This window comes from Thunnus maccoyii, chromosome 12, assembly GCF_910596095.1.
Source record: "Thunnus maccoyii chromosome 12, fThuMac1.1, whole genome shotgun sequence".
Taxonomy (NCBI): domain Eukaryota; kingdom Metazoa; phylum Chordata; class Actinopteri; order Scombriformes; family Scombridae; genus Thunnus; species Thunnus maccoyii.
This window is the reverse complement of record NC_056544.1, coordinates 25,092,826-25,116,725: the sequence shown is the minus strand read 5'-3', so window position 1 is coordinate 25,116,725 and position 23,900 is coordinate 25,092,826. Positions and strand designations below refer to the sequence as shown.

Here is a 23,900-nt window from a genome sequence, read left to right as displayed (position 1 = left end):
TTTACATATTTACCATAAGATGGTGCATGGTATCTGTATATATATAAAAAAGAAACAAAAAAACATCAAAACTGTGTTCCAGATGAGATTTGTGTTTGCATGAGAAGACAGCAAGAGGTTACTTCCAGTCATGAAAGCCCTCTTCACTTATCCACAGAGTAATTAGTCACATTTAACGCCATTACAAAATTAAATTACAAAATAAATGTAATTGTAATCTGTTACAATTACAGTTATTGAGAAAAAATATGTCATTAAATTATAGTTGCTAATCAAAGTGTTGGTGATTACAAAGGGGTTACATCCGAATGTATTCATTTTGGTAAAAAAAAAAAGAAGCTTATATGTAGAATATAACATTAATTCTGTTGCAGGAATGCCTTCTTTCTATTTCTGAACAAAACAGGTCAGCAAAGCCATTGGGACAAGTTTGACTGCAACACCATCAAGGTTAGGATGGCTTACAAGGAGCTGTCTCTACTTCTAGACAGGCTCCGTTCATTTGGCAGTGTGTGCTCAAATTTTGAGCGTTGTTTTTGATTGGTTCTCTCATTTGAATTTGCACCACCTCTCGTCTGCCAATCAAATCAATGCTCATTGCACCAAGTAACCTGAGTCTACCATGCCTGCGACCAGCCAACCACGTCGAGGCGGGTGGCCATGTCGTCGGACAAGAACGCCTTTCAGTACTGGAAATTCAACAGTGTTTTTTCTTCTGAAATCAGAAAAGGGCTCTAACATTACTGTTCAGTGTAAAGCTTGTTTACCAGCGGTGAAAATGCTGTCAACATCGAAATGCTCAATGTCAAAGCTGAGGAAACATCTGCAGGTGAGTTAATTGCCATAGTTTAAAATATCTGTTAGAAAAGTAATCAACCGTAATAAGTTACATTACTTTGATGAAGAATTTAAAATAGTTACATTACATATTACATTTTTAACAGGGTAACTAGTATGTATGAGGACAATGCTCCCATCACATGTGGACAGTTATGTTGTCTCCCAAAAACTTGCAGCCTGTTCTTGCAACACTGGCAGCGTCTGCTCTGTGCTGAGAGGATGCTGAAGTGGAGAGGCTTACATCTCCATCTTGTGGCTACAGTGACTACTGACAGACTCCTGGAAGAAGGCTGAGCTGTTTAGAATTTGGCTGCAGCAATACGGAGAATACACTCCATAAGTGTAGTGTTTTTAGACAGATGGGGTTGGGATTGGACGTCAGAGAGTATTAAGACAGTTTTGGTCTTTTTGTTGGATTAGTTGACAGTTAGAACATCTGGTTTATCTTTTAAAGCTGTTTGTGTCCAGTGAGGGAAAAGTTGCCCTTTTTTCATAAAGTTTTGACTTTAATTCTAATTTTTTTCATGGCACGCACTGGTTGGTAATCAATGACCGTACTGTACACTGAGCAGGCACCACAGATGCCAAACACTCTATTAAAGCACTAAAATGATCTTTCTATTTTCACTTTTACATGTAGTAAGCCTTAACCAGGTTGTGATAAGCAAGTCATAACCTTTCAATATGTTTCTGTCGTCAATCAAACATTAAATAGATTAATTCTTCACAAAACATTCAACATGTATAATTATCTTAGGTTAACTGGCAGCCATGACATTGTGATTTTGTAACGTGTTCCTAATCTTTCCTGTCATCCTAACTGAATCTATCACTTGGCTTTCGTCTGAGTAACGTCACAGGTCTGACAATAATAAGGTCAACTGTTCAGGTAGTCTTAGTTTTTTATGTGAGACAACCTGAGGGAATAATAACACTAGCAGTGAGAGGGAAATTAGTATTAATAAGATATATTTATGCATGAATACAGTAAGAGCTAACAGGCATACAATGGCATGTACTATATGATGTCCCAATTCAGGCAAGATTATAGACATGATGTTACAAAAATTTCAAATTTATTGATATTTGACAGACAGAAAGAATTTAAAAATAACAGTCCACCTATTTATATTTTAAATATAAGAAAAATGACTTTAGAAAAAAAAAAAAAAAAAAAGAGTGGATACTCTTCTTTTGAATTCTAGGAATGGCTCCAGCCCTGCATGGCACTGAACAGGACTAATGTGTGTAATTCCTATTTTAAAGTAGTGTTACTCTGGGTTTTACCAACAATGATTGGCTATTTGCTTCTATGCCTCCACAGCTTCAAGCCACACTTCCACGTTTACAAAAAGACTATTTTCAGTCAGAGCGGACGAATTCCTACTAACTTGGTGAAAGGCTACTTTAAATTTTGAAGATGTCGCCAACTTTTGAAAACGTCTCACATTATGCTGTCTTTTCCATGTCCAATTTTAATGATTTTTTAAATTAATTTTTAATTAAAGCTGTTTCAGTGTAGTTGTTTTTCTTTTGTCTTTTTTTCAATTAGGGTTTTTTTGTAGCCATTTCAGGCTTTTTGATTTCACTTTCCTTGCTCAAACTGCCATTTCATGATATCAATTTGTCATTTCAATCTCAAATTCCTATTTTCTATTTTGTTTTTACATTTTAATAATCAAAAACATTCAATCTTTATTCATGATACAGCAGTTAATTGGCAGTCATGATGTCATGATTGTTTTGTGTTCCTCAACCTTTCCTATCATGGTTTTTGCATCTATAACTTAGTTTTAGTCTTCATAGCTTCACAGCTCAGGTGAGATCTGAGGAACTCCTGGATGTTCTTCCACAAGTGGACTTCAGCTGCTGCGTGGGACCTGGGCTCACCGCCCCACATGACTGGCTTGCCTACGACACCATGGAAGCTGGAGCGGCAGTAGGGTCCATAAGGTGGCTCTAAGTAATGTCCCGCTCCAGGGTAACACACACTTTCAAAGTTCTCCTTCCCATGACGCTTCAGTCTCTCCACCATTTGGTCCATGAAAGCCTTGCTGTCCCAGTTAAGGTCGTCCTCTGAAGCCACAAAGAGAAAATGTCCCTTGGCTTTTTCGATGGGGACCAAGGTGGCCTGGTTCTCCTCTGCCAGAGGATTGTTCATACAATACTTGCCTATGATGGCCCCTGACTCAGTGGGAATCGCCTTGCTGAGGTCAATCAGCAGCGGTGAGAGGATTTTGCTCTTCTTATAGTAGAGAGGAATGGCCACATTTGCACTGCAGCCGTTTATCCACACCACTGCCTCAACACCTGGCACAAAAGCAGCAAGTGAAAGTGCAATGTCTCCAGCCTTTGATCTTGATATTATACCAACTCCTTTATTTCCCACCTGTGAAAAAACATGAAAAATTAGAGATGAAGAACTTTATACACACACAGAGCTTAAAAACTGAGCTATGAGGGTAAATAAGGATAATAATGTAAAAGCTACATAAAATGTAGAGGTCTCCTGAGGCAAGGTGGTTCTTTCAGTTAAAAAACTGCATAACCAATATATTTTGTAAATTGTATGATAAAACTGGATAAAAACACTGTATGTCATTATAAAACAATAGCTGAAAGTGTTTTGTCCCTTCCAAGAGGCAGCTTGAGAAACCACAACAATGCAAAAACTGCCAAAAGCTAACTTTTATGTTTATTATATTAACTACTAGAACATTACCTTACTTGCCAACATGTTGAGCTGTTCACTCAATTTGACTAGACAAAATTGTTTTTTGAAAAACTGTGTAATACCACATTTCTGAAATAACAGAAAGCAGAAATTAAAGTCCCCCTCCACTAAAAAAATGTGTTTTGCTTATTGTTACTTCAGTTGGATGTTTGAGCTTGACTGTGCAGAATGATGTGCAGAGTTTGTTTTCACATTCATCTGCTGAAAATGAAAATTTTCTCTATGCTCACCTTAAATCTGAGTTTAAGGCGTATCCTTATGAACAGGATTTGTGACATCACAACTAGTCTGGAGCCAATCATGGCTCCATATGCCATTAACAGTGTGTTCACACATGCAGTAGTAGTATTCAGTATCTGGCCTCTCATGAATCTGTAGTTTTGACAAAGACTTAAACTTGCTGTGTGTACTTCCTAACAGTAAGAGGCAGCATGAGACTGTGGTTTAACCAGAGACTGTGGCTGTATGTCTGTGAGCTCTGTTTTCCTCTCATTATACCATAGGCCACATCTCCCAGCCTCATTTGTTCTTTCCTGAATTTCAGGTTATTCACTGTTACATTTGTGCTGCCGGGTGATATCTGTAACACTAACAAATTAACTGTTGCTTAACTTAGTTAAAATCCTGAAGTAATAGTTGCTGACCACCCAATGTGTCATCAAAATCAAAAGCTTGTAACTTTATGCTGCTGTGTTTAAGAGCAACAATTACTCATACAGCTCACCTTAGGTTGTTGTTGTAAGAAATCAACTGCTTCTTTAAAATAGTCCAGATGCATCTCTTTGACGTTGTTGGGCTTGTCATTGTACACCGACACAACCAGAACCACAAACCCTTTGTTGGCCAACAGACAGGCTCTCTTCTCAGACATAAAGGTGCACAGATCCAACACAGCGGGGAACGGACCTTCACCTGGACAGAAACACACACAATAATATCAATAGATCATAGAAAATATGACATCTTAATTCTTATACTTTGATGTGATGACCCCTGTGGGGTCATCTGTTGTGTGCTGTTTTTACTTTGCAATTCACTGGATTGTCTGCTTTGTTTTTGCAGGTGATCATTAGCACATTAGGTGATCGTTGCAGGGATTGTTAGTTCATTTAATTCTGGGCTGCAGCACAGCTCAGTCTCTGGCTGACACTTTGGGCACTTGGCTGCTGTTCCAGCTCTCCCATCTTCCCCACAGACACTTTTTGGTTTTGTTATGTCACCTTAGTTTTGTTATGCTTTATTTTCATGCACTGTGCAACACCCCCACACACATCTTCCACACATGCACATTATACTACTGATTATACTGATATCCACACTCCCTATTGCAAATATTTAGTTAACTTTTGATTTGATTTTAACTTTTTGTGTCTCCTATTTTGTTGTCGCAAAGAGCTGGGTCATGACAATGTAGTTACACAATAAGTAACACAGGTACCACTACTACTATTACATCAATAATTATATTTAGGCATTTGATTAAGATCATTTAACTTAGTTTATTTCAACAATCAAAAAGAAGCATATATTACAGTCAATACTGAAAAATAATAGGCCTTCTCACATCAGACATTTTGATTGTCATAATAGAAAAAGCACAGATGTTACTGATAATATTAATGATGACTCTGAAGCAGCTACTTCAGCCATCATTCATTTTATTATTTACAGCTGTGCTTTTCCTACTATGACTAGTCAAAATGTCTCCTGTGAAAAGGGCTTTCAATCAATGTGACAACCATAGCTATGAATAGTTATTTGATTGTTTAACTAATTTAATTCAGCAATTCAATTTATTCAATTCCATGTTTAGCTTTTTTTAGTTATAGCTGAATATAAGCATTTTTCATTTCATTTGTTAAAAGAAAACCAAAGAATCTCGCACACTGTCCATCACATGAACTCAGACCTCCATCAGAAAAAATTCATACAAACCATTCTGACCTTAATCTGTATACACAGTGGTAGGGATTGTTACAGAAGCCCTGGAAGACAGATGAGAAGAAAATGCTGGTGATTCAATTTCCTAGTCTGATCTAAATTGTTTTTCTCCTGTGTTTAAGAACGGGTGAGGGCTGCGCGATATGGCAAAAAATATGATCACAGTAATTTTTTCCATGTTGATCAATATCAATATTCATGACAATATATGATTTTATAATGCTGCCAGTTTGAAGAGTATCCGGATAATGACTAAGGCCTGAAGAAACCAGAGGGTTCATTAGTTAAACTGTAGAATAGTTTATTAACATAATAAATAGAACATAATGTAAGCATTTAACTTTGCAAACATGCTTACCTGCCTAGCAAACAACGCAAGTTAGCTTGCCTTGTAACTTATTAAAATACTCTAAATAAAACTAGAAGTTGTGACTAGTATCACATCAAATTCCTTTGGCCATCTCTCAGTTTTAGAGGTAGAAATCTGAGTAAAAAGTGCAAAATTCTAAATCAGCCATTATGCTACATCTTTATATACAATAGGGTCCAAAAGTCTGAGACCAAAGGGGTCTCAACTGTGTATATATATAAAAACCTCTTCATTTATCTTACTGACTACATTATTTGCTGTGCTTAGCTCACGTATCACTCGATTCGCCAGTTTTCTTCATGAAACAACACTAGTGTTAATGATTAGTAGCCTTACGTTGCAACTCTGTTTACTTAGCTTTGTGCTTAGCCTAGATTAGCAGTTAGCCTTGTGAATCAATAGTAAAAGCAGCCTCATTAAAACGATGATGTGTGATGACTGAATGTCTCTACTAGAGACAAGTATCCATGAGTTAGAGCAGCTTTTTCGGCTAGGGTTACTTTAGACCAGACGGGCACTCTAGCTGTAGCCCTGCTAATGATGCAGATGAGGCAGAGTTTGTCCCTCTTCGCCAGCCTGGGTTCACTGTTTACCCGGGGACAGACTCTGACATAGAGGCTAATCTGAGGGTGCTCGTATCATCATATTGCTTTCGTGCCCCTCGGTCCCACATTTTTTTTCCCTCTTTTTCAGAGGACATCCACTTTCTTCACCAGGAATGGCCATGTACTTTGACATGCAACCCAAAAAGTGCAGACTGACTGGCTGTTGTCACGTTTATTTCTGCTGCGTGATAGGCTGTTAGATCTATCTATATCAAGTAAAAAATGTCTGAAGTTTATTATCGTAATCGACATAACTTTTATTGCGATCCTGTATCGAAATCGTTTTATCGCCAAGCCCTATGTTTTGCCAGGATAATCTCTCTAAGTTCCTTTTTTTTCCATCTGTGAATTTCTCCATGCACTCTAAAGGCAAGTTACACATATTGCATGTTAGCGAGTTATGTAACATTATTCTCCGAACCCCACCTAGAGAACCAATGACTTAGATCAGTCACCCTAGAGGCCAGTCAGCTCATTTTTGTTTGTTTAATATTCCAGAGGAAATTGACTGGTGGGTCCAACAATTCATAACATAACTTGCTAACACACAATATATGTACTTTGTGTTTAGAGTGTATGGAGAAATTAAAACTCAACTGGAAGAAAACTTGAATGATTTTAGTCCTATTTAGAACATGGGGTAGTGGTGCACTTCAGCCTCTTGTGGCCAAAATGAGTATTACAACACCAAATACTTTGAGAAATGATCCTGGCAAAACCAAAACAAAACAAAACAAAAAAATAACCTGCTAAAACTTTTAGCTAGAAACTAGAAAATGATCCTGGCAAAACTTTGTTCACGTGCCAAAACCTTTTCCACATGTTTCACAGATGAAAAAAAACAAATATAGGAACTTGCAAAGATTATCCTGGCAAAACCTTTTTCTCACCCGTTTTTAAGTTATAAACACAGGAGAGAAAACAATTTAAATCAGAATTTTTTTCTCACTTGCATCTCAGGATTTCTGTAGATTGTTGGCATCCTCTGATTTACAGGATTTTCCACCTTTATATGAATGATACTGTTACATGTTGCCATTTGTTTGTATGAAAGTCTGAGGACTGAAACGTTGTGTTATTAAAGTGAGTTCAAGTGATGGACATTATGCAAGTTAAGTTTTTTTGATCTCTAAGACCTTATGGTGTGCCGTTATCACTTTATTTTTTAAAATGTTCTTCACTTGTAAATGTAATCCTTATATAAATACTTCACCTTTAGAAGAAATTTGGTTTCTCACACATTTTTTCCTGTTTGCTTGTCAATATTTCATTTGATTCACATCAGGCTGCTACAGGGACAATACAGTGATACAATGATATATGCAGATGAATAATGTGGTTTGTTCACAATTAGGCAGAGTATAGTGGCAGAAAAAAGAATGTCAATAACTTTGTTGCACATTCATAAGACATTGCAGAAAAACACACTATTAAGCTGTAATTAGACAATGATGAAGACAGAAAGTAGTGAACCACTAACCTGGAGGAGTAAACAGGACTCCATGAAAGCTCCCCTCTTTGACGGGGACCCGGCTGACCCCGTCTCCAATTAGAAACCTCTCATTAGTCGCCTCTGCTAGCATCCTGCCCTCCCCCTCCAACTCATGCACAGAAAACTTCACCACATGAGGGTTTAGTGATCTGTTTTTTTGAAACCTTTTATGCAAGGTGTCCGCACTCATTGACCACAGCAGACCCATTGGTTCAACCCCGACGTAACTCCCGCTGAGTGAGGGGTCTCTCTCCAGATCGACCTCCCCGTTCCCATCAGCCCTGTAGGTGGCCGAGGAGCTGAACACCACTCCCTTCTCATCGGTCGATCTAGCCCTCATGGTGACCACCTGCCTCGACCTCAGCCCGGCCACCTTCACCTGAACGGGCTCATCGAACAAACATCTGGCACTCGGCAGCAGCCTCAGTCTGATTTGGGAGGTCATCTCTTCTGAAACTACTGTTGTTTTCTTCACAAGATTAGTCTTTGTGCTGAGAATGTAAAAAAAAAGTTTACAATCCTGTTTATAAAAATAAAGTATACAATTTATTTTTAAAAAATTGATTCGTTAATCACATCAACACTTGATGAAAAGTGTTTTAAAAATAAAAAAGAAAAGTGAGTGTCCTGGAAACAAAAAGTCTAGATAGCAAAGTCTTATTTACATGGTTTGCATTTTAAGGTATGACTCAGAGCGTGAGGGCTGATTTATTACATACATATAAGACTGTAAAGTCAGAGCACCTGTCTAAAGGGTTAACAAATGATGCAATAGCCAGTAGATTTCAAATCAAAGTAGAGAGGTGATAAGGTAATCATGCACATACACACATATATCTGTGTCCTGTTCACAGATGATGGAGCACTGATTAAAACAAGACAACAACAGAAGACCTCAGCTTGTCAAAAGCCACCCAGTCTTCAGTGTCAGTTGACTCAGACACAAAATGAAAAAACAAAGCCCTCCCTGCATCTTTTAATTTCCTTTCAGGGACTGCAGAAGGAAAGAAAAGTCAGAAAAGTAGAAATGTGACCTACCTGCGGTTAAAGCAAGTGTCCATCTAGAATGAAAATGACTGTCATGTGGGTTAAAAGTCCCTTATGTTCATCACGGTCTCCTGATGGTGCACAACCCAGTTCAAAGTTTTATTTTAACTGTCGGTACAGAACATACTGTGTGTTCCTCCAAGGAATGTGTGTGTGCATGTGAAATATTGATTTATTGTGAATGATTTGGCTCATGAGCAGCACGCGCCCACCTGGAGCCTAATGGCAGTTTGTCCACAACTGACCTCTCTCGTGTCCTCTCTGTGATCTGACCTTGCTGCTTCACAGCTGCCTGATTCAGCTATTAACATTTAACCAGCCTCCTCCTGTATTAGCATTCAGTTGTTTGTGATGTTGAAAGTTTCTTTTTAATGTGTTAATGTTCATCATTGTGTATCTCAGGCTCTGCCGGGGGGGTTGTGAGCTCAGGGACAGAGTGTGTCAACCACACTTGCCAAACTAAAATGCATGTCACTAAAATAAAGGGTTCAAATCATGAAATTGTGTCCTGAATGAAATGTTTGTGTGTCTGCCTCTTCTCTGTACTCATCAGGTGTATTCTCACAATAGCATGCATGTGTTTGTCCCATACCTGACAAGCAGACGCAAAAGGGACTGATTGTTTCAGCTCAGTGGGTTTTTACTATTTTCAGACAAATCCAGTCATAGACTGCATGGGGCCAGTTTAACTGTCCGCTTTCCAGTGTCATAACTGTGCAATGGTTAGTTAAAAGTAATGGTTAGGTAAAGTAGTGGTTTGGTCCCTCTGACTGATATATTATTATATATGACATCATTAGATCATTAATACTGAAGCATCAGTGTGTAAGCAGCATGTTACTGTTGTAGCTGCTGGAGGTGGAGCTAGTTTCAACTACTTTATTTACAGTTAGCTAGTTTAGTCCAGTGGTTCCCAACCTAGGGGTCAGGTTTTACAAAATTTAAAAGTATCAAAAGTACAAGTGCTTATTATGCAAAATGTCCCTACTCAGTTACATATATACATACAGATACACAGTTCCTGTAGAAAGTATTCACCCCTCTTGGAAGTTTTCATGTTTTATATGTTTTATAACAACAAATCAAAGGGATTTATTGTGGCTTTTTATGACACTGATGAACAGAAAAAAATCATAATGTCAGCGTGAATCAAGTCCTCTTTAAAGCGATCTAAATTAATTACAAATATAAAATATAAATATATAAAAATATAAAATCCATTCTGTTTTACATGTCAAGATCTAAAAAGTAACCATATCTGTGAAATAAATGTAGTAAAAAGTACAGTATTACCCTGAAGTATAAAGTAGCGTAAAATGGAAATAAGTAAAGTACAAGTACCTCAAAATTGTACTTAAGTACAGTACTTGAGTAAATGTTCTTTGTTACATTGCAGAGTCATTCTGATGCTTGTAGTGAGTAATATAGACTTAAATCACCTTCTATATCATACTTTTGCTAAAATCAACACAAGTCTAAATTTTGCCCTTATATTCGAAGAAATACTTGAAAGAAATTATGGAAAATATTGTGTCAAGATGTTGAAACATCTTTGTGACAATGGCTGCTGACGTTTTGATGGATGGTTTTGATAAAGAGGCAAAAAATGCTAGAAAATTTTAAGTGCTGTGCTTGTTCTCCTGTGTCCCGTGTCAGTTAAAGCTGTCTCTTTTATTTGTGTATTTTCAAATGTTTTTGTTGTGTGCATTTTTACATGTGAGCTTTTCCTTTTTTATATTTAAGGCTTGTCTTTACTTTATATTCTCCAACATTTATATTATGGGCTGATAATCTCTATTAGTTCACTAAAAATATCTTGGCATATTCTCTCCTGCATTAGTTTATAATCATAATCTTTCAATAAAGAAATATTCAGACATCAAACATTAAATCGTTCACCTCGTCACAAAACATTCATATAATAATGATACACATGTAATTAGCAGCTAAGATATCATGACTGATCTGTTGCCACGTCTTTCTTATCCTCCTATTTGCATCTATAACTTGGCTGTAGGCCGTGAAGCTTCACAGCTCAGGTGAGATCTGAAGAACTCCTGGATCTTCTTCCACATGTGGACTTCAGCTGCTGCGTGGAATCTGGGCACCCCACATCGCTGGCTTGACTACGACACCATGGAAACTGGAGCGACAGTAGGGTCCATAAGGTGGCTCTAAGTAATGTCCCGCTCCAGGGTAACACACACTTTCAAAGTTCTCCTTCCCATGACGCTTCAGTCTCTCCACCATCTGGTCCATGTAAGCCTTGCTGTCCCAGTTGAGGTCATCCTCTAGAGCCACAAAGAGAAAATATGTTTTCAAAAGTGGTTTTGGGCAACAATGGAGTTCTGTGTCATAAGACATAATCCATATCAATCAATCAATCAATCAATCAATTTTTATTTATATAGCGCCAAATCACAACAAAAGTCATCTCCGGGCACTTTTCACATAGAGCAGTTCAAGACCGTACTCTTTAATTCACAGAGACCCAACAATTCCCCCATGAGCAAGCACTTAGCGACAGCGGTAAGGAAAAACTCCCCTTTAACAGGTAGAAACCTCAAGCAGAACCTGGCTCTTGGTGGGCGGCCATCTGCTTTGACCGGTTGGGTTGAGAGAGAGTCTAGGCCTATAGCAGCATAACTAAGGGCTGATCCAAGGTGAGCCTGGCCGGCCCTAACTATAAACTTTATCAAAAAGGAAAGTTTTAAGCCTACTCTTAAACATAGAGAGGGTGTCTGCACCCCAGACCGAATCTGGAAGATGGTTCCACAAGAGAGGAGCCTGTTAGCTGAAGGCTCTGCCTCCCATTCTACTTTTAAAGACTGTAGGAACCACCAGTAAGCCTGCATTCTGGGAGCATAGTGTTCTAGTGGGATAATACGGTACTATGAGCTCCTCAGGATATGATGGTGCCTGACCATTAAGGGCTTTGTAAATTAGGAGAAGGATTTTAAATTCTATTCTAGATTTTACAGGAAGCCAATGTAGCAAAGCTAAAATGGGAGAAATGTGATTTCTTTTTCTAATGCCATTAGATAATGTGTTTCTAAGGTGTTTAGGTCCAAGCACAATAACTTCAGTTTTATCTGAGTTTAGTAGTAGAAAATTGCAGGTCATCCAGGTCTTTATGTCCTTAAGGCATGCTTGGAGTTTGTTTAATTGATTGGTTTCATCAGGCTTCATTGACAAATATAATTGGGTATCATCTGCATAACAATGAAAATTTATGGAGTGTTTCCCAATAATATTACCTAAAGGAAGCATATACAAGGTGAATAGAATCGGTCCAAGTACAGACCCTTGTGGAACTCCATGTCTAACTTTTGCCTTCACGGAGGATTCATCATTAACATGTACAAACTGAAATCGGTCTGATAAATAGGACTGAAACCAACTTAATGCAGTTTGATTAATGCCAATTAAATGTTCCATTCTCTGCAAAAGGATTTGATGGTCAATTGTGTCGAATGATCTAAGATCTAACAGGAAAAGTATGGAGACAAATAAAGTTAAAAATAAAGTTAAAATAATTTCAGCATTTTGCTTTAAATTAATAATTAAACCATTCAGAACACAACAGAGACATAGACCAACCTGGAGGAGTAAACAGGACTCCACGGATATTCCCCTCTTTAATAGGAAGCCAGGTGACGCCGTCTCCAATTAAAAGCCTCTCATTGGTCGCCTCTGCCAGCACGCTGCCCTCCCCCTCTACCTCATGAACAGAGAACTTCACCACATGAGGGTTTAGTGACCTGTTTTTTTGAAACCTTTTATGCAAGGTGTCTGCCCTCATCGACCACAGCAGACCCATGGGTTCAACCCCGACGTAACTCCCACTGAGTGAGGGGTCTCTCTCCAGATCGACCTCCCCGCTCCCATCAGCCCTGTAGGTGGCTGAGGAGCTGAACTCCACTCCCTTCTCGTCAGTCGATCTGGCCTTCATGGTGACCACCTGCCTCGACCTCAGCCCGGCCACCTTCACCTGAACGGGCTCATCGAACAAACATCTGGCACTCGGCAGCAGCCTCAGTCTGACTTGGCAAGCCATCTCTTCTGAAACTAAAGATCCTACAAGTTTCGCCTTTGCTCTGTGGGAAATTCGACAAAAAATTGGCATAATCACATTCCTCATCTGTCTGATAAAGAAAACTATAACAGAAAATGTTCATTTCATCCCCTGTAAAGTTCTTGTAAATTCCTTGGCTGTGTCAGCATACTTGATCTATGTGGTTCATTTTGAGTCTGGTTCATCAAATACATGAATAGCGTGTTGTGTGAATAGAAGTCCGCCAACTAGCTTCAGTGCAGAGGGTTTGTTTGTTTTAACTCCTGCATATCACGAGTGGGTGGTGGTTTGATTGTGGCTCCACAGTTCTCTCAGTGTCTCATATGAGGACAATGTTCAACAGGAAAACAAAACAAGCACCCCTACAATCTACAACAGAAACTGTGATAGGAACCCATTCTGAGCGCCCTAAAGCTTTATTTGTACTCCCAAGCGGACGCCTACAAGGACAGCTGCGGACACCACAGATGGGTAGTTGTTCTGTTTATACTACCTTCTGGGATCGTTCCACACATGTGTAATAGATTGCCGTCTACAGGAAGACAGCTTGTGACCATGCGGACACAACAAATTGCAGGTTTGCGGCTGTCTGCACAGAGTCTACACCCTCTGATGGCCACGCAGACCATAGTGGACCCTCGTGGACGCGGAAAGTATAATTTCAGCTCAAGTGTAAAGTGTAAGTATAAACATTCACTCAGGTACTATTTAAATGAGATATTTTTACTTCACTTGAACATTTCCAATTACTGCTACTTTATACTTCCATTTTTACTTGCGTAGAATTTTAAAAGCAGGACTTTTATTAGAATTCAGTATTTATACATTGTAGTATGTGGGTTAATATAATTAATTACAACTGTCATCCAAGGCCAATGAATACCACGTCAGGTGCAAATGCCAGAATACTCACCTTACACTTAAATTTTGACCGTTTACTAAAAAAACACCAAACTACCACTTAAAAAACCAACACATCTGCAAAGATCTTAATACATATTCGTCTTATTATTATTATTACATTACTGTGATTTTAGCTGGGGCTCTTTTCTCTGTCTGTTCAGACAGACTTTTTTTTTTTTTTTTTACATGGAGGAGATACTTACACATAAGTGGTTTACAGCAATAAATGCACCAACAACCAATCAACATGCACTCAAATTTTAAAACCACAGAGGTATTAGCAGCAAAATATACTCAAAGTATCAAAAGTGAAAGTACTCATGGCAGCATGGCTCCTTGCAGAGTATTACATTATCATAATACACTGTACATCATATTATTGGATCATTTTCATTGATTCATTAACATGTAACTACTTTATATACTGTAATGCATCATATTTTATAAGATGATCCTATAATTTGTATGTGAAAGCTTAATCTGGAAAGCAACAGTTGCTGTCAAAGAAAAGTAGTGAAATTTTAAAAATATAAAGAAGCATATAATAAAAAATACTCTAATACAAGTACCTCAACTGCACTTAACTGCTGTACTTAAGTAAATGTACAATTACTTTCCACCTCTGATGTTTTTAATTTGATCTCAGCAGTGTAAAAAGACACTGAAACATTTTAAACAATTAAAGACCGGTGGCGAAAGTGTTGAGTTGCACAGAGCTTCATTCACAAACACCAACTACTGTTAGCAACAACGTTCATACAGGGACAGTTTGAGGCTCATATCAGGGTCAGAATCAACTTTATTGGCCAAGTATGTTGACACATACAAAGAATTTGACTCCAGTTTCTAGTAGCTCTCAATGTACTTACACACAACAATCTTCAGGAAGATACACAAGGACAACAAAGCTGAACAAAGATAATTAAACATAAACAAGACTTGCACTAACAAGGTACAAATTATAGCCAGACACTGTCCTTGTAAATATTTAGAGCTGAGCATGGTCCAAATTGTTACTTCAGTTAATCTCGTCACTTTTTTTTTTCTCCCGTAACTACCAGTTATGTCCATATAATGGTTGCTGCTGTAGCATTGCAGTTTCCCTTATTGATTCATAAAATGCTTTTATCTGGAATGACATTTCAATCATTAACCCTTGAAGGACGAGTTCACATTTATTTGAAGCATGTCTTAAAACAACTGTCAGGTGCCCAAATGAACACTGACACATGGTTTTCTTCCCATAATCATTCCTCCTGTTCATACAGACCATTAGAAGATCCCTTCATAATGCACTTACAATGTACAAAATCCACAGTACTTCTGTGCAAAAATATATTTAAAAGTTTATCTGAGTCTAATATGAAGCTTCAGTTGTCCAAAGTGTCAAAGTCCCTCTTTTTGTTACTGTGCTTCAACTGCAGATCAACAGGGAAACACTGTCCGAGGAAACACAAAGAGGAAATTTGATGCTAAAAAGACTGTAAATATGGCAGATATCCACTTGATATAACTAACTCAGACTACCGAAGCCTCATATAAGCTTCAGATCAATTTCAACCTCCATCACTTAGGCTACATTGAAAACAAATCGTTGCATCATGTCTGAACATGAGTGATTACAGTGAATTACAGGAAAACCTCTTTCAGTGTTCATATGGACACCTGTTGATTTAGACAGACTTGAAAAATCGTGAAGTGATCCTTTAATACTTACCATGAGATGGTGCATGGTATCTGTATATATATATATATATATATATATATATATATATATACATAAAAGAAACAAAAAAACCATCAAAACTGTGTTCCAGATGAGATTTGTGTTTGCAGGAGAAGACAGCAAGAGGTTACTTCCAGTCATGAAAGCCCTCTTAACTTATCCGCAGTGTTGGGGAGTAATTAGTTACATTTAACGCCATTACAAAATTAAATTACAAAATAAATGTAATTGTAATCTGTTACAATTACAGTTATTGAGAAAAAATATGTCATTAAATTATAGTTACTAATCGAAGTGTTGGTGATTACATAGGGGTTACATCCAAATATATTCTTTTTGTTAAAAAAAAAAAGCTTATATGTAGAATATAACATTAATTCTGTTGCAGGAATGCCTTCTTTCTATTTCTGAACAAAACAGGTCAGCAAAGCCATTGGGACAAGTTTGACTGCAACACCATCAAGGTTAGGATGGCTTACAAGGAGCTGTCTCTACTTCTAGACAGGCTCCATTCATTTGGCAGTGTGTGCTCAAATTTTGAGCGTTGTTTTTGATTGGTTCTCTCATTTGAATTTGCACCACCTCTCGTCTGCCAATCAAATCAATGCTCATTGCACCAAGTAACCTGAGTCTACCATGCCTGCGACCAGCCAACCACGTCGAGGCGGGTGGCCATGTCGTCGGACAAGAACGCCTTTCAGTACTGGAAATTCAACAGTGTTTTTTCTTCTGAAATCAGAAAAGGGCTCTAACATTACTGTTCAGTGTAAAGCTTGTTTACCAGCGGTGAAAATGCTGTCAACATCGAAATGCTCAATGTCAAAGCTGAGGAAACATCTGCAGGTAAGTTAATTAAGTAATCAAATGTAATAAGTTACATTACTTTGATGAAGAATTTAAAATAGTTACATTACATATTACATTTTTAACAGGGTAACAAGTATGTATGAGGACAATGCTCCCATCACATGTGGACAGTTATGTGGTCTCCCAAAAACTTGCAGCCTGTTCTTGCAACACTGGCAGCGTCAGCTCTGTGCTGAGAGGATGCTGAAGTGGTTTGTTTTACATACATGCACTGTTTGTGAACCAGAAATGAACAAAATCGCAATACAACAATACAACAATACAACAAACAAGCAATCGCAATATGAACGTGTGTGTGTGTGTGTGTGTTTGTCTAGGTGTGTTTGTCTAGGTGTGTGTGTGTGTGTGTGTGTGTGTGTGTGTGTGTGTGTGTGTGTGTGTGTGCGTACATCTACACAGCACACGAGTGACATGTCACCACACTGTGCTTTGTGCAAATGAATTTTGCACATTTCACACAGGTCATGCTTGTCTTGACATCGTCAGATGGCCTGCAGACCTGGCACCTCTTCCTCTTTCTTTTCCCCTCAGCAGCAACCTAGAAACAAAAGGACCATGATTACTTTTCTATGGTGTCTTTTTGCTGATCCCAAGACACACACAACACACTCTCATATACTTATACACACACATGCACACGCACCACACACCACACACACACACACACACACACACACACACACACACACACACACTTACTTACCTCACGCACTGGTGTAGTACTTGGTGCAGTCCTCTCCTGGATGTCCCTCAGCGTGGCTGCTGGGGTCCTGGGGACTGGGACTGGACTGGACCAGGGACTGTCATCCTTTTGCTTCTGCTGCTCATTTTGTAAAGGTTTGCCTGACAGAGTGTAATGTTGGTAGGACTCCCATACAGAGAATCTTTTATATGTTTTGCCCCTCCCCTGTTGAGTGTCCACTGAATGTGGGTGGAGTTTTCCCGCGAGAACATAAATGGTTCTCGTCAAATATCATAACACCTGCACCTGTGTGTGTGTGTGTGCTCTGTGTGTGCTCTGTGTGTGTGTGTGCTCTGTGTGTGTGTGTGTGTGTGTGTGTGTGTGTGCTCTGTGTGTGTGTGTGCTCTGTGTGTGTGTGTGTGTGTGTGTGAGTGAGTGATTGGGATGAAATATGTCTCACAGTTGCAAAGAAAAAAATACTCTGACATTTCTGACACCCTTTTACCTGCAGTTTGACTGCTGGGTCAAATTGACCCGAACAGTATCTATGTGATATAAACATGCAGGGGGTGGTTGCAAATATGTGAGATGAACCATTTTCATATTATATGTTGATTACACTAATTAAGGCAAGCAGAAGAAGTTTCATACTGAAAAAATACTTTTAACTATTTTTCCTAGATCTTCAAACTTTAAAACGGGTCAATTTGACCCAGAACATAACAGGAGGGTTAACCAGCTTGTGATAAGCAGGTCATAACCTTTCAATATGTTTCTGTCATCAATCAAACATTAAATAGTTTAATTCATCACAAAACATTCAACATGTATAATTATCTTAGGTTAACTGGCAGCCATGACATTGTGATTCTGTAACGTGTTCCTAATCTTTCCTGTCATCCTAACTGAATCTATCACTTGGCTTTCGTCTGAGTAACGTCACAGGTCTGACAATAATAAGGTCAACTGTTCAGGTAGTCTTAGTTTTTTATGTGAGACAACCTGAGGGAATAATAACACTAGCAGTGAGAGGGAAATTAGTATTAATAAGATATATTTATGCATGAATACAGTAAGAGCTAACAGGCATACAATGGCATGTACTATATGATGTCCCAATTCAGGCAAGATTATAGACATGATGTTGCAAAAATTTCAAATTTATTGATATTTGACAGACAGAAAGAATTTAAAAATAACAGTCCACCTATTTATATTTTAAATATTTATATATAAAAATGACTTAAAAAAAAAAAAAAAAAGAGTGGATACTCTTCTTTTGAATTCTAGGAATGGCTCCAGCCCTGCATGGCACTGAACAGGATTAATGTGTGTAATTCCTATTTTAAAGTAGTGTTACTCTGGGTTTTACCAACAATGATTGGCTATTTGCTTCTGTGCCTCCACAGCTTCAAGCCACACTTCCACGTCTACAAAAAGACTATTTTCAGTCAGAGCGGACAAATTCCTACTAACTTGGTGAAAGGCTACTTAAAAATTTTGAAGGTGTCGCCAACTTTTGAAAACGTCTCACATTATGCTGTCTTTTCCATGTCCAGTGTTAATGATTTTTTAAATTAATTTTTAATTAAAGCTGTTTCAGTGTAGTTGTTTTTCTTTTGTCTTTCTTTTTTCAATTAGGGTTTTTTTGTAGCCATTTCAGGCTTTTTCAATTTCACTTTCCATGCTCAAACTGCCATTTCATGATATCAATTCGTCATTTCAATCTCAAATTCCTATTTTCTATTTTGTTTTTACATTTTAATAATCAAAAACATTCAATCTTTATTCATGATACAGCAGTTAATTGGCAGTCATGATGTCATGATTGTTTTGTGTTCCTCAATCTTTCCTATCATGGTTTTTGCATCTATAACTTAGCTTTAGTCTTCATAGCTTCACAGCTCAGGTGAGATCTGAGGAACTCCTGGATCTTCTTCCACAAGTGGACTTCAGCTGCTGCGTGGGACCTGGGCTCACCGCCCCACATCGCTAGCTGCCATGCGAACAAATGGAAGCTGGAGCGGCAGTGGGGTCCATACGGCGGCTCCAGTAAGTGTCCAGCTCTTGGGTAACACACACTTTCAAAGTTCTCCTTCCCATGACGCTTCAGTCTCTCCACCATTTGGTCCATGAAAGCCTTGCTGTCCCAGTTGAGGTCGTCCTCTGAAGCCACAAAGAGAAAATGTCCCTTGGCTTTTTCGATGGGGACCAAGGTGGCCTGGTTCTCCTCTGCCAGAGGATTGTTAGTACAATACTTGCCTATGATGGCCCCTGACTCAGTGGGAATCGCCTTGCTGAGGTCAATCAACAGCGGTGAGAGGATTTTGCTCTTCTTATAGTAGAGAGGAGTGATCGCATTGGCACTGCAGCCGTTTATCCACACCACTGCCTCAACACCTGGCACAAAAGCAGCAAGTGAAAGTGCAATGTCTCCAGCCTTTGATCTTGATAATATACCAACTCCTTTATTTCCCACCTGTGAAAAAACAAAAGCTAACTTTTATGTTTATCATATTAACTACTAGAACATTACCTTACTTGCCAACATGTTGAGCTGTTCACTCAATTTGACTAGACAAAATTGTTTTTTAAAAAACTGTGTAATACCACATTTCTGAAATAACAGAAAGCAGAAATTAAAGTCCCCCTCCACTAAAAAAATGTGTTTTGCTTATTGTTACTTCAGTTGGATGTTTGAGCTTGACTGTGCAGAATGATGTGCAGAGTTTGTTTTCACATTCATCTGCTGAAAATGAAAAGTTTATCTGTGCTCACCTTAAATCTGAGTTTAAGGCGTGTACTTATGAACAGGATTTGTGACATCACAACTAGTCTGGAGCCAATCATGGCTCCATATGCCACTAACAGTGTGATCACACATGCAGTAGTAGTATTCAGTATCTGGCCTCTCATGAATCTGCAGTTTTGACAAAGACTTAAACTTGCTATGTGTACTTCCTAACAGTAAGAGGCAGCATGAGACTGTGGTTTAACCAGAGACTGTGGCTGTATGTCTGCGAGCTCTGTTTTCCTCTCATTATACCATAGGCCACATCTCCCAGCCTCATTTGTTCTTTCCTGAATTTCAGGTTTTTCGCTGTTACATTGGTGCTGCCGGGTGATATCTGTAACACTAACAAATTAACTGTTGCTTAACTTAGTTAAAATCCTAAAGTTAAAAACCTAAAGTAATAGTTGCTGACCACCTAATGTGTCATCAAAATCAAAAGCTTGTAACTTTATGCTGCTGTGTTTAAAAGCAACAATTACTCATACAGCTCACCTTAGGTTGTTGTTGTAAGAAATCAACTGCTTCTTTAAAATAGTCCAGATGCATCTCTTTGATGTTGTCGGGCTTGTCATTGTACACCGACACAGCCAGAACCACAAACCCTTTGTTGGCCAACAGACAGGCTCTCTTCTCAGACATAAAGGTGCACAGATCCAACACAGCGGGGAACAGACCTTCACCTGGACAGAAACACACACAATAATATCAATAGATCATAGAAAATATGACATCTTTATTCTTATATTTTGATGTTGTGATGACCAACCCAGAAACTAAGAAAGTCAATAACGTTGTTGCACATTCATTAGACATTGCAGGACAAAACACAGTATTAAGCTGTAATTAGACAATGATGAAGACAGAAAGTAGTGAGCCACTAACCTGGAGGAGTAAACAGGACTCCATGAAAGCGCCCCTCTTTGACGGGGACCCGGCTGACCCCGTCTCCAATTAGAAACCTCTCATTAGTCGCCTCTGCTAGCATCCTGCCCTCCCCCTCCAACTCATGCACAGAAAACTTCACCACATGAGGGTTTAGTGACCTGTTTTTTTGAAACAATTTGTGCAAGGTGTCCGCCCTCATCGACCACAGCAGACCCATGGGTTCAACCCCAACGTAGCTCCCGCTGAGTGAGGGGTCTCTCTCCAGATCGACCTCCCCGTTCCCATTAGCCTTGTAGGTGGCCGAGGAGCTGAACACCACTCCCTTCTCATCGGTCGATCTAGCCCTCATGGTGACCACCTGCCTCGACCTCAGCCCGGCCACCTTCACCTGAACGGGCTCATCGAACAAGCATTTGGCGCTCGGCAGCAGCCTCAGTCTGATTTGGGAGGTCATCTCTTCTGAGACTACTGCTGTTTTCTTCACAAGGTTAGTCTTTGTGCTGTGACTGTAATATAATGTATAAGGTAATCATGCACATACACACATATATCTGTGTCCTGTTCACAGATGATGGAGCACTGACTAAAACAAGACAACAATAGAAGACCTCAGCTTGTCAAAAACCAACCAGTCTTCGGTGTCAGTCGACTCAGACACAAAATGAAAAAACAAAGCCCTCTCTTCTCTGTTTCTCCCTGCCTCACATAAAGACTTGTGCATGTATTCCCTTATGGAAGCTGACAAGACAAGGGGTGACTGTGAAGGACACTTGGAAAAAGTCCAGTGCAAATTAATACATAAGGTGTAAATACATAAGTGAGTCATCAAAATGATTGACTTTAACAAATGTTTAGTAAAGAAAGCAGTTTGTCACAGAGGAGACTCATTTTTTTACAATGTAATGTCATCATGAACTGTCAAGTTTTTCTTAAGAAGAGATAATTTTTTAACAGTGTACCATGTTCATGTGCATCTTTTAATTTCCTTTCAGGGACTGCAGAGGGAAAGAAAAGTCAGAAAAGTAGAGATGTGACCTACCTGCGGTTAAAGCAAGTGTCCATCTAGAATGAAAATGACTGTCATGTGGGTTAAAAGTCCCTTATGTTCATCACGGTCTCCTGATGGTGCACAACCCAGTTCAAAGTTTTATTTTAGAACGTACTGTGTGTTCCTCCAAGGAATGTGTGTGTGCATGTGAAATATAAACTTATTGTGAATGATTCGGCTCATGAGCAGCATGCGTGCACCTGGGGCAAGTTTGTCAACGTCAAAGCTACTATAAGTCTTCAAACCTTATTAACGGAGTAATAATTTCCAAATTGACCACCAGCATACTTATGGGAGGGCTTCAATTTAGAGATTGAGACCATAATGACTCGCTGAAAAAAATCTATTGCCCTAGTATTTCTAGAGAGAAGTTTTTTGAATGGGAGTCTATTGGAGCCAGGGACTTTTTGGAGCCAGCATCTGGCGACCGTCAGTGGTATTGCACTTCAAGGGACCTCCGCATTGGCTTCAATTTCAAGCCAAGGTTGTGGCTGCTTGGTATTAAGATGAGTTATTATTTCTTCTCAAACTACAAACCTTTCTTCCTTTGACTGTAACAGAGTAAAGAAGGTCACAATTTTTGGAAAATGTCCCACAGCAGACGCAAAATCTATCAATGTCTATCAATCTATCAGTATTTGTAGTATTGTCTCCATTGCTTGGAGAGAAAACAGAAATTCAACTGCTGGTAATGTCAGGATGAAATGTTAGGTTTTGAAATTGGATGTTTTATATTGATATTTTTATGATAAATTTTACAATTAGATGATTTATATTACATTTTGATACTTTTATAATTACCTTGTTTTTCTATCTTCTACCTTTGTAGTTAATCATCAAGGAGGGTTACACATTATGCTGATGTGCCAATATCATGGAGTTGTATGTCACGTGGAGGTATGCAGGTCATAAGCATTAACTTACGGTGTGAAGAGTTGACACAATGGAAAGCATTGAATCAACAACGCCGGAACCAGACAGACAACAACAGTAAAATGGCACCTAGGACGTGTTACTAACTGTCTGATCATCAGTGATCAGAAAACAAAGGGAAAATGGGGGGAAACAAAGAAGACAGTGATGCACTCAGGGAGAAGGGGGTTCACCATTCAGGGAGACCAGGAAAGCAGCGGGGGGCATTTACATTTGGGCAGGATCAAAGAGGACCAAGCATTGTCTGCATAGGACCAGCAGAGCAGGAAGAGAAGGACATTTACATACAGACAGGATCAATCAAGGAGAAATCAGTATGGGGCAGGAGATAGGAAGGATATACATTTGGCATAGAAATTGGGAGCTGTCTATAAATTGTCAGAAATGATGAAAAATGTTGATCACTGTTCCTGAGATGAGACCTCAAATGTCTTATTTTGTCCCCACCAATAGTCCACAACACAAGATATTCAGTTTACTGTCATAGAAGACTAAAGAAACCAGAAAATATTCATATTTTAGAAATAGGAGAAAGAGAAAAAAATGACTCAAAATGATGAATCCATTATCAAAATAGTTGCTAATTAATTTTCTATCGATTGACTAACATATTAATCAATTAATCTTTGCAGCTCTATTTATCACTTTTTGGTTAGTTTACTATGAGCCAAACTGAAGACTGGGAGCTAAGATTGGTCATCTCTGTTTATCTTACGGTATAGTATGTTCACTTCTCCCAGAAGAAAAAACACAAATTACTTAAACAGAGTTTTGAAAGGAGCAGAACTTCTCAGGGTTATCTCAAGACGTTGTTGTTAGAGTGCACCAACACCCCCTTGTAACTCACTCATCAATTTAAAGTTTAAAGAACTCTTTCAGCTGGAGTTTTTTTAAGACAAGCAGTTGTCTTTAAAACTTAATATCTGATATAAACTTACCGGTGTGTGTCAGATCCAGT

At 38.7% G+C, this 23,900-nt stretch overlaps 2 protein-coding genes and 1 pseudogene across 3 annotated transcripts; all 3 read right to left on the bottom strand.

Moving 5' to 3' along the window:
* Positions 1 to 9,763, bottom strand: LOC121909425 (acyl-coenzyme A thioesterase 1-like). The gene is made up of 4 exons (XM_042429979.1): positions 9,021 to 9,763; positions 7,971 to 8,473; positions 4,299 to 4,486; positions 1 to 3,229 (listed from the first exon to the last, which is right to left on the bottom strand). The coding sequence occupies exons 1-4, from the start codon at positions 9,041 to 9,043 to the stop codon at positions 2,621 to 2,623; spliced, it is 1,323 nt and encodes a 440-aa protein (XP_042285913.1). The 5' UTR covers positions 9,044 to 9,763; the 3' UTR covers positions 1 to 2,620.
* A 585-nt stretch (positions 9,764 to 10,348) lies between these two features.
* On the bottom strand, positions 10,349 to 17,599 carry LOC121909426 (annotated as a pseudogene).
* A 450-nt stretch (positions 17,600 to 18,049) lies between these two features.
* Positions 18,050 to 22,544, bottom strand: LOC121909424 (acyl-coenzyme A thioesterase 1-like). 2 transcript variants are annotated; one of them, XM_042429977.1, is made up of 4 exons: positions 22,001 to 22,544; positions 20,959 to 21,467; positions 20,569 to 20,756; positions 18,050 to 19,761 (listed from the first exon to the last, which is right to left on the bottom strand). In XM_042429977.1, the coding sequence occupies exons 1-4, from the start codon at positions 22,021 to 22,023 to the stop codon at positions 19,153 to 19,155; spliced, it is 1,329 nt and encodes a 442-aa protein (XP_042285911.1). In that variant the 5' UTR covers positions 22,024 to 22,544; the 3' UTR covers positions 18,050 to 19,152. The 2 variants fall into 2 exon arrangements, with proteins under 2 accessions (XP_042285911.1, XP_042285912.1); XM_042429978.1 differs by having other exon boundaries at positions 20,959 to 21,461.
* Between the last annotated feature and the right edge of the window lie 1,356 nt (positions 22,545 to 23,900).

Bases quoted from the DNA above. Each gene is read 5' to 3' on its own strand.
- LOC121909425 (XM_042429979.1), bottom strand. From the start codon at position 9,043: ATGGACACTTGCTTTAACCGCAG. The intron at 8,474-9,020 runs GTAGGTCACATT...TTACATTCTCAG, and splicing joins GACACTTGCTTTAACCGCAG to CACAAAGACTAATCTTGTGA. The intron at 4,487-7,970 runs GTTAGTGGTTCA...GTTTCTGTCCAG, and splicing joins AGTCCTGTTTACTCCTCCAG to GTGAAGGTCCGTTCCCCGCT.
- LOC121909424 (XM_042429977.1), bottom strand. From the start codon at position 22,023: ATGGACACTTGCTTTAACCGCAG. The intron at 21,468-22,000 runs GTAGGTCACATC...ATTATATTACAG, and splicing joins GACACTTGCTTTAACCGCAG to TCACAGCACAAAGACTAACC. The intron at 20,757-20,958 runs GTTAGTGGCTCA...GTTTCTGTCCAG, and splicing joins AGTCCTGTTTACTCCTCCAG to GTGAAGGTCTGTTCCCCGCT.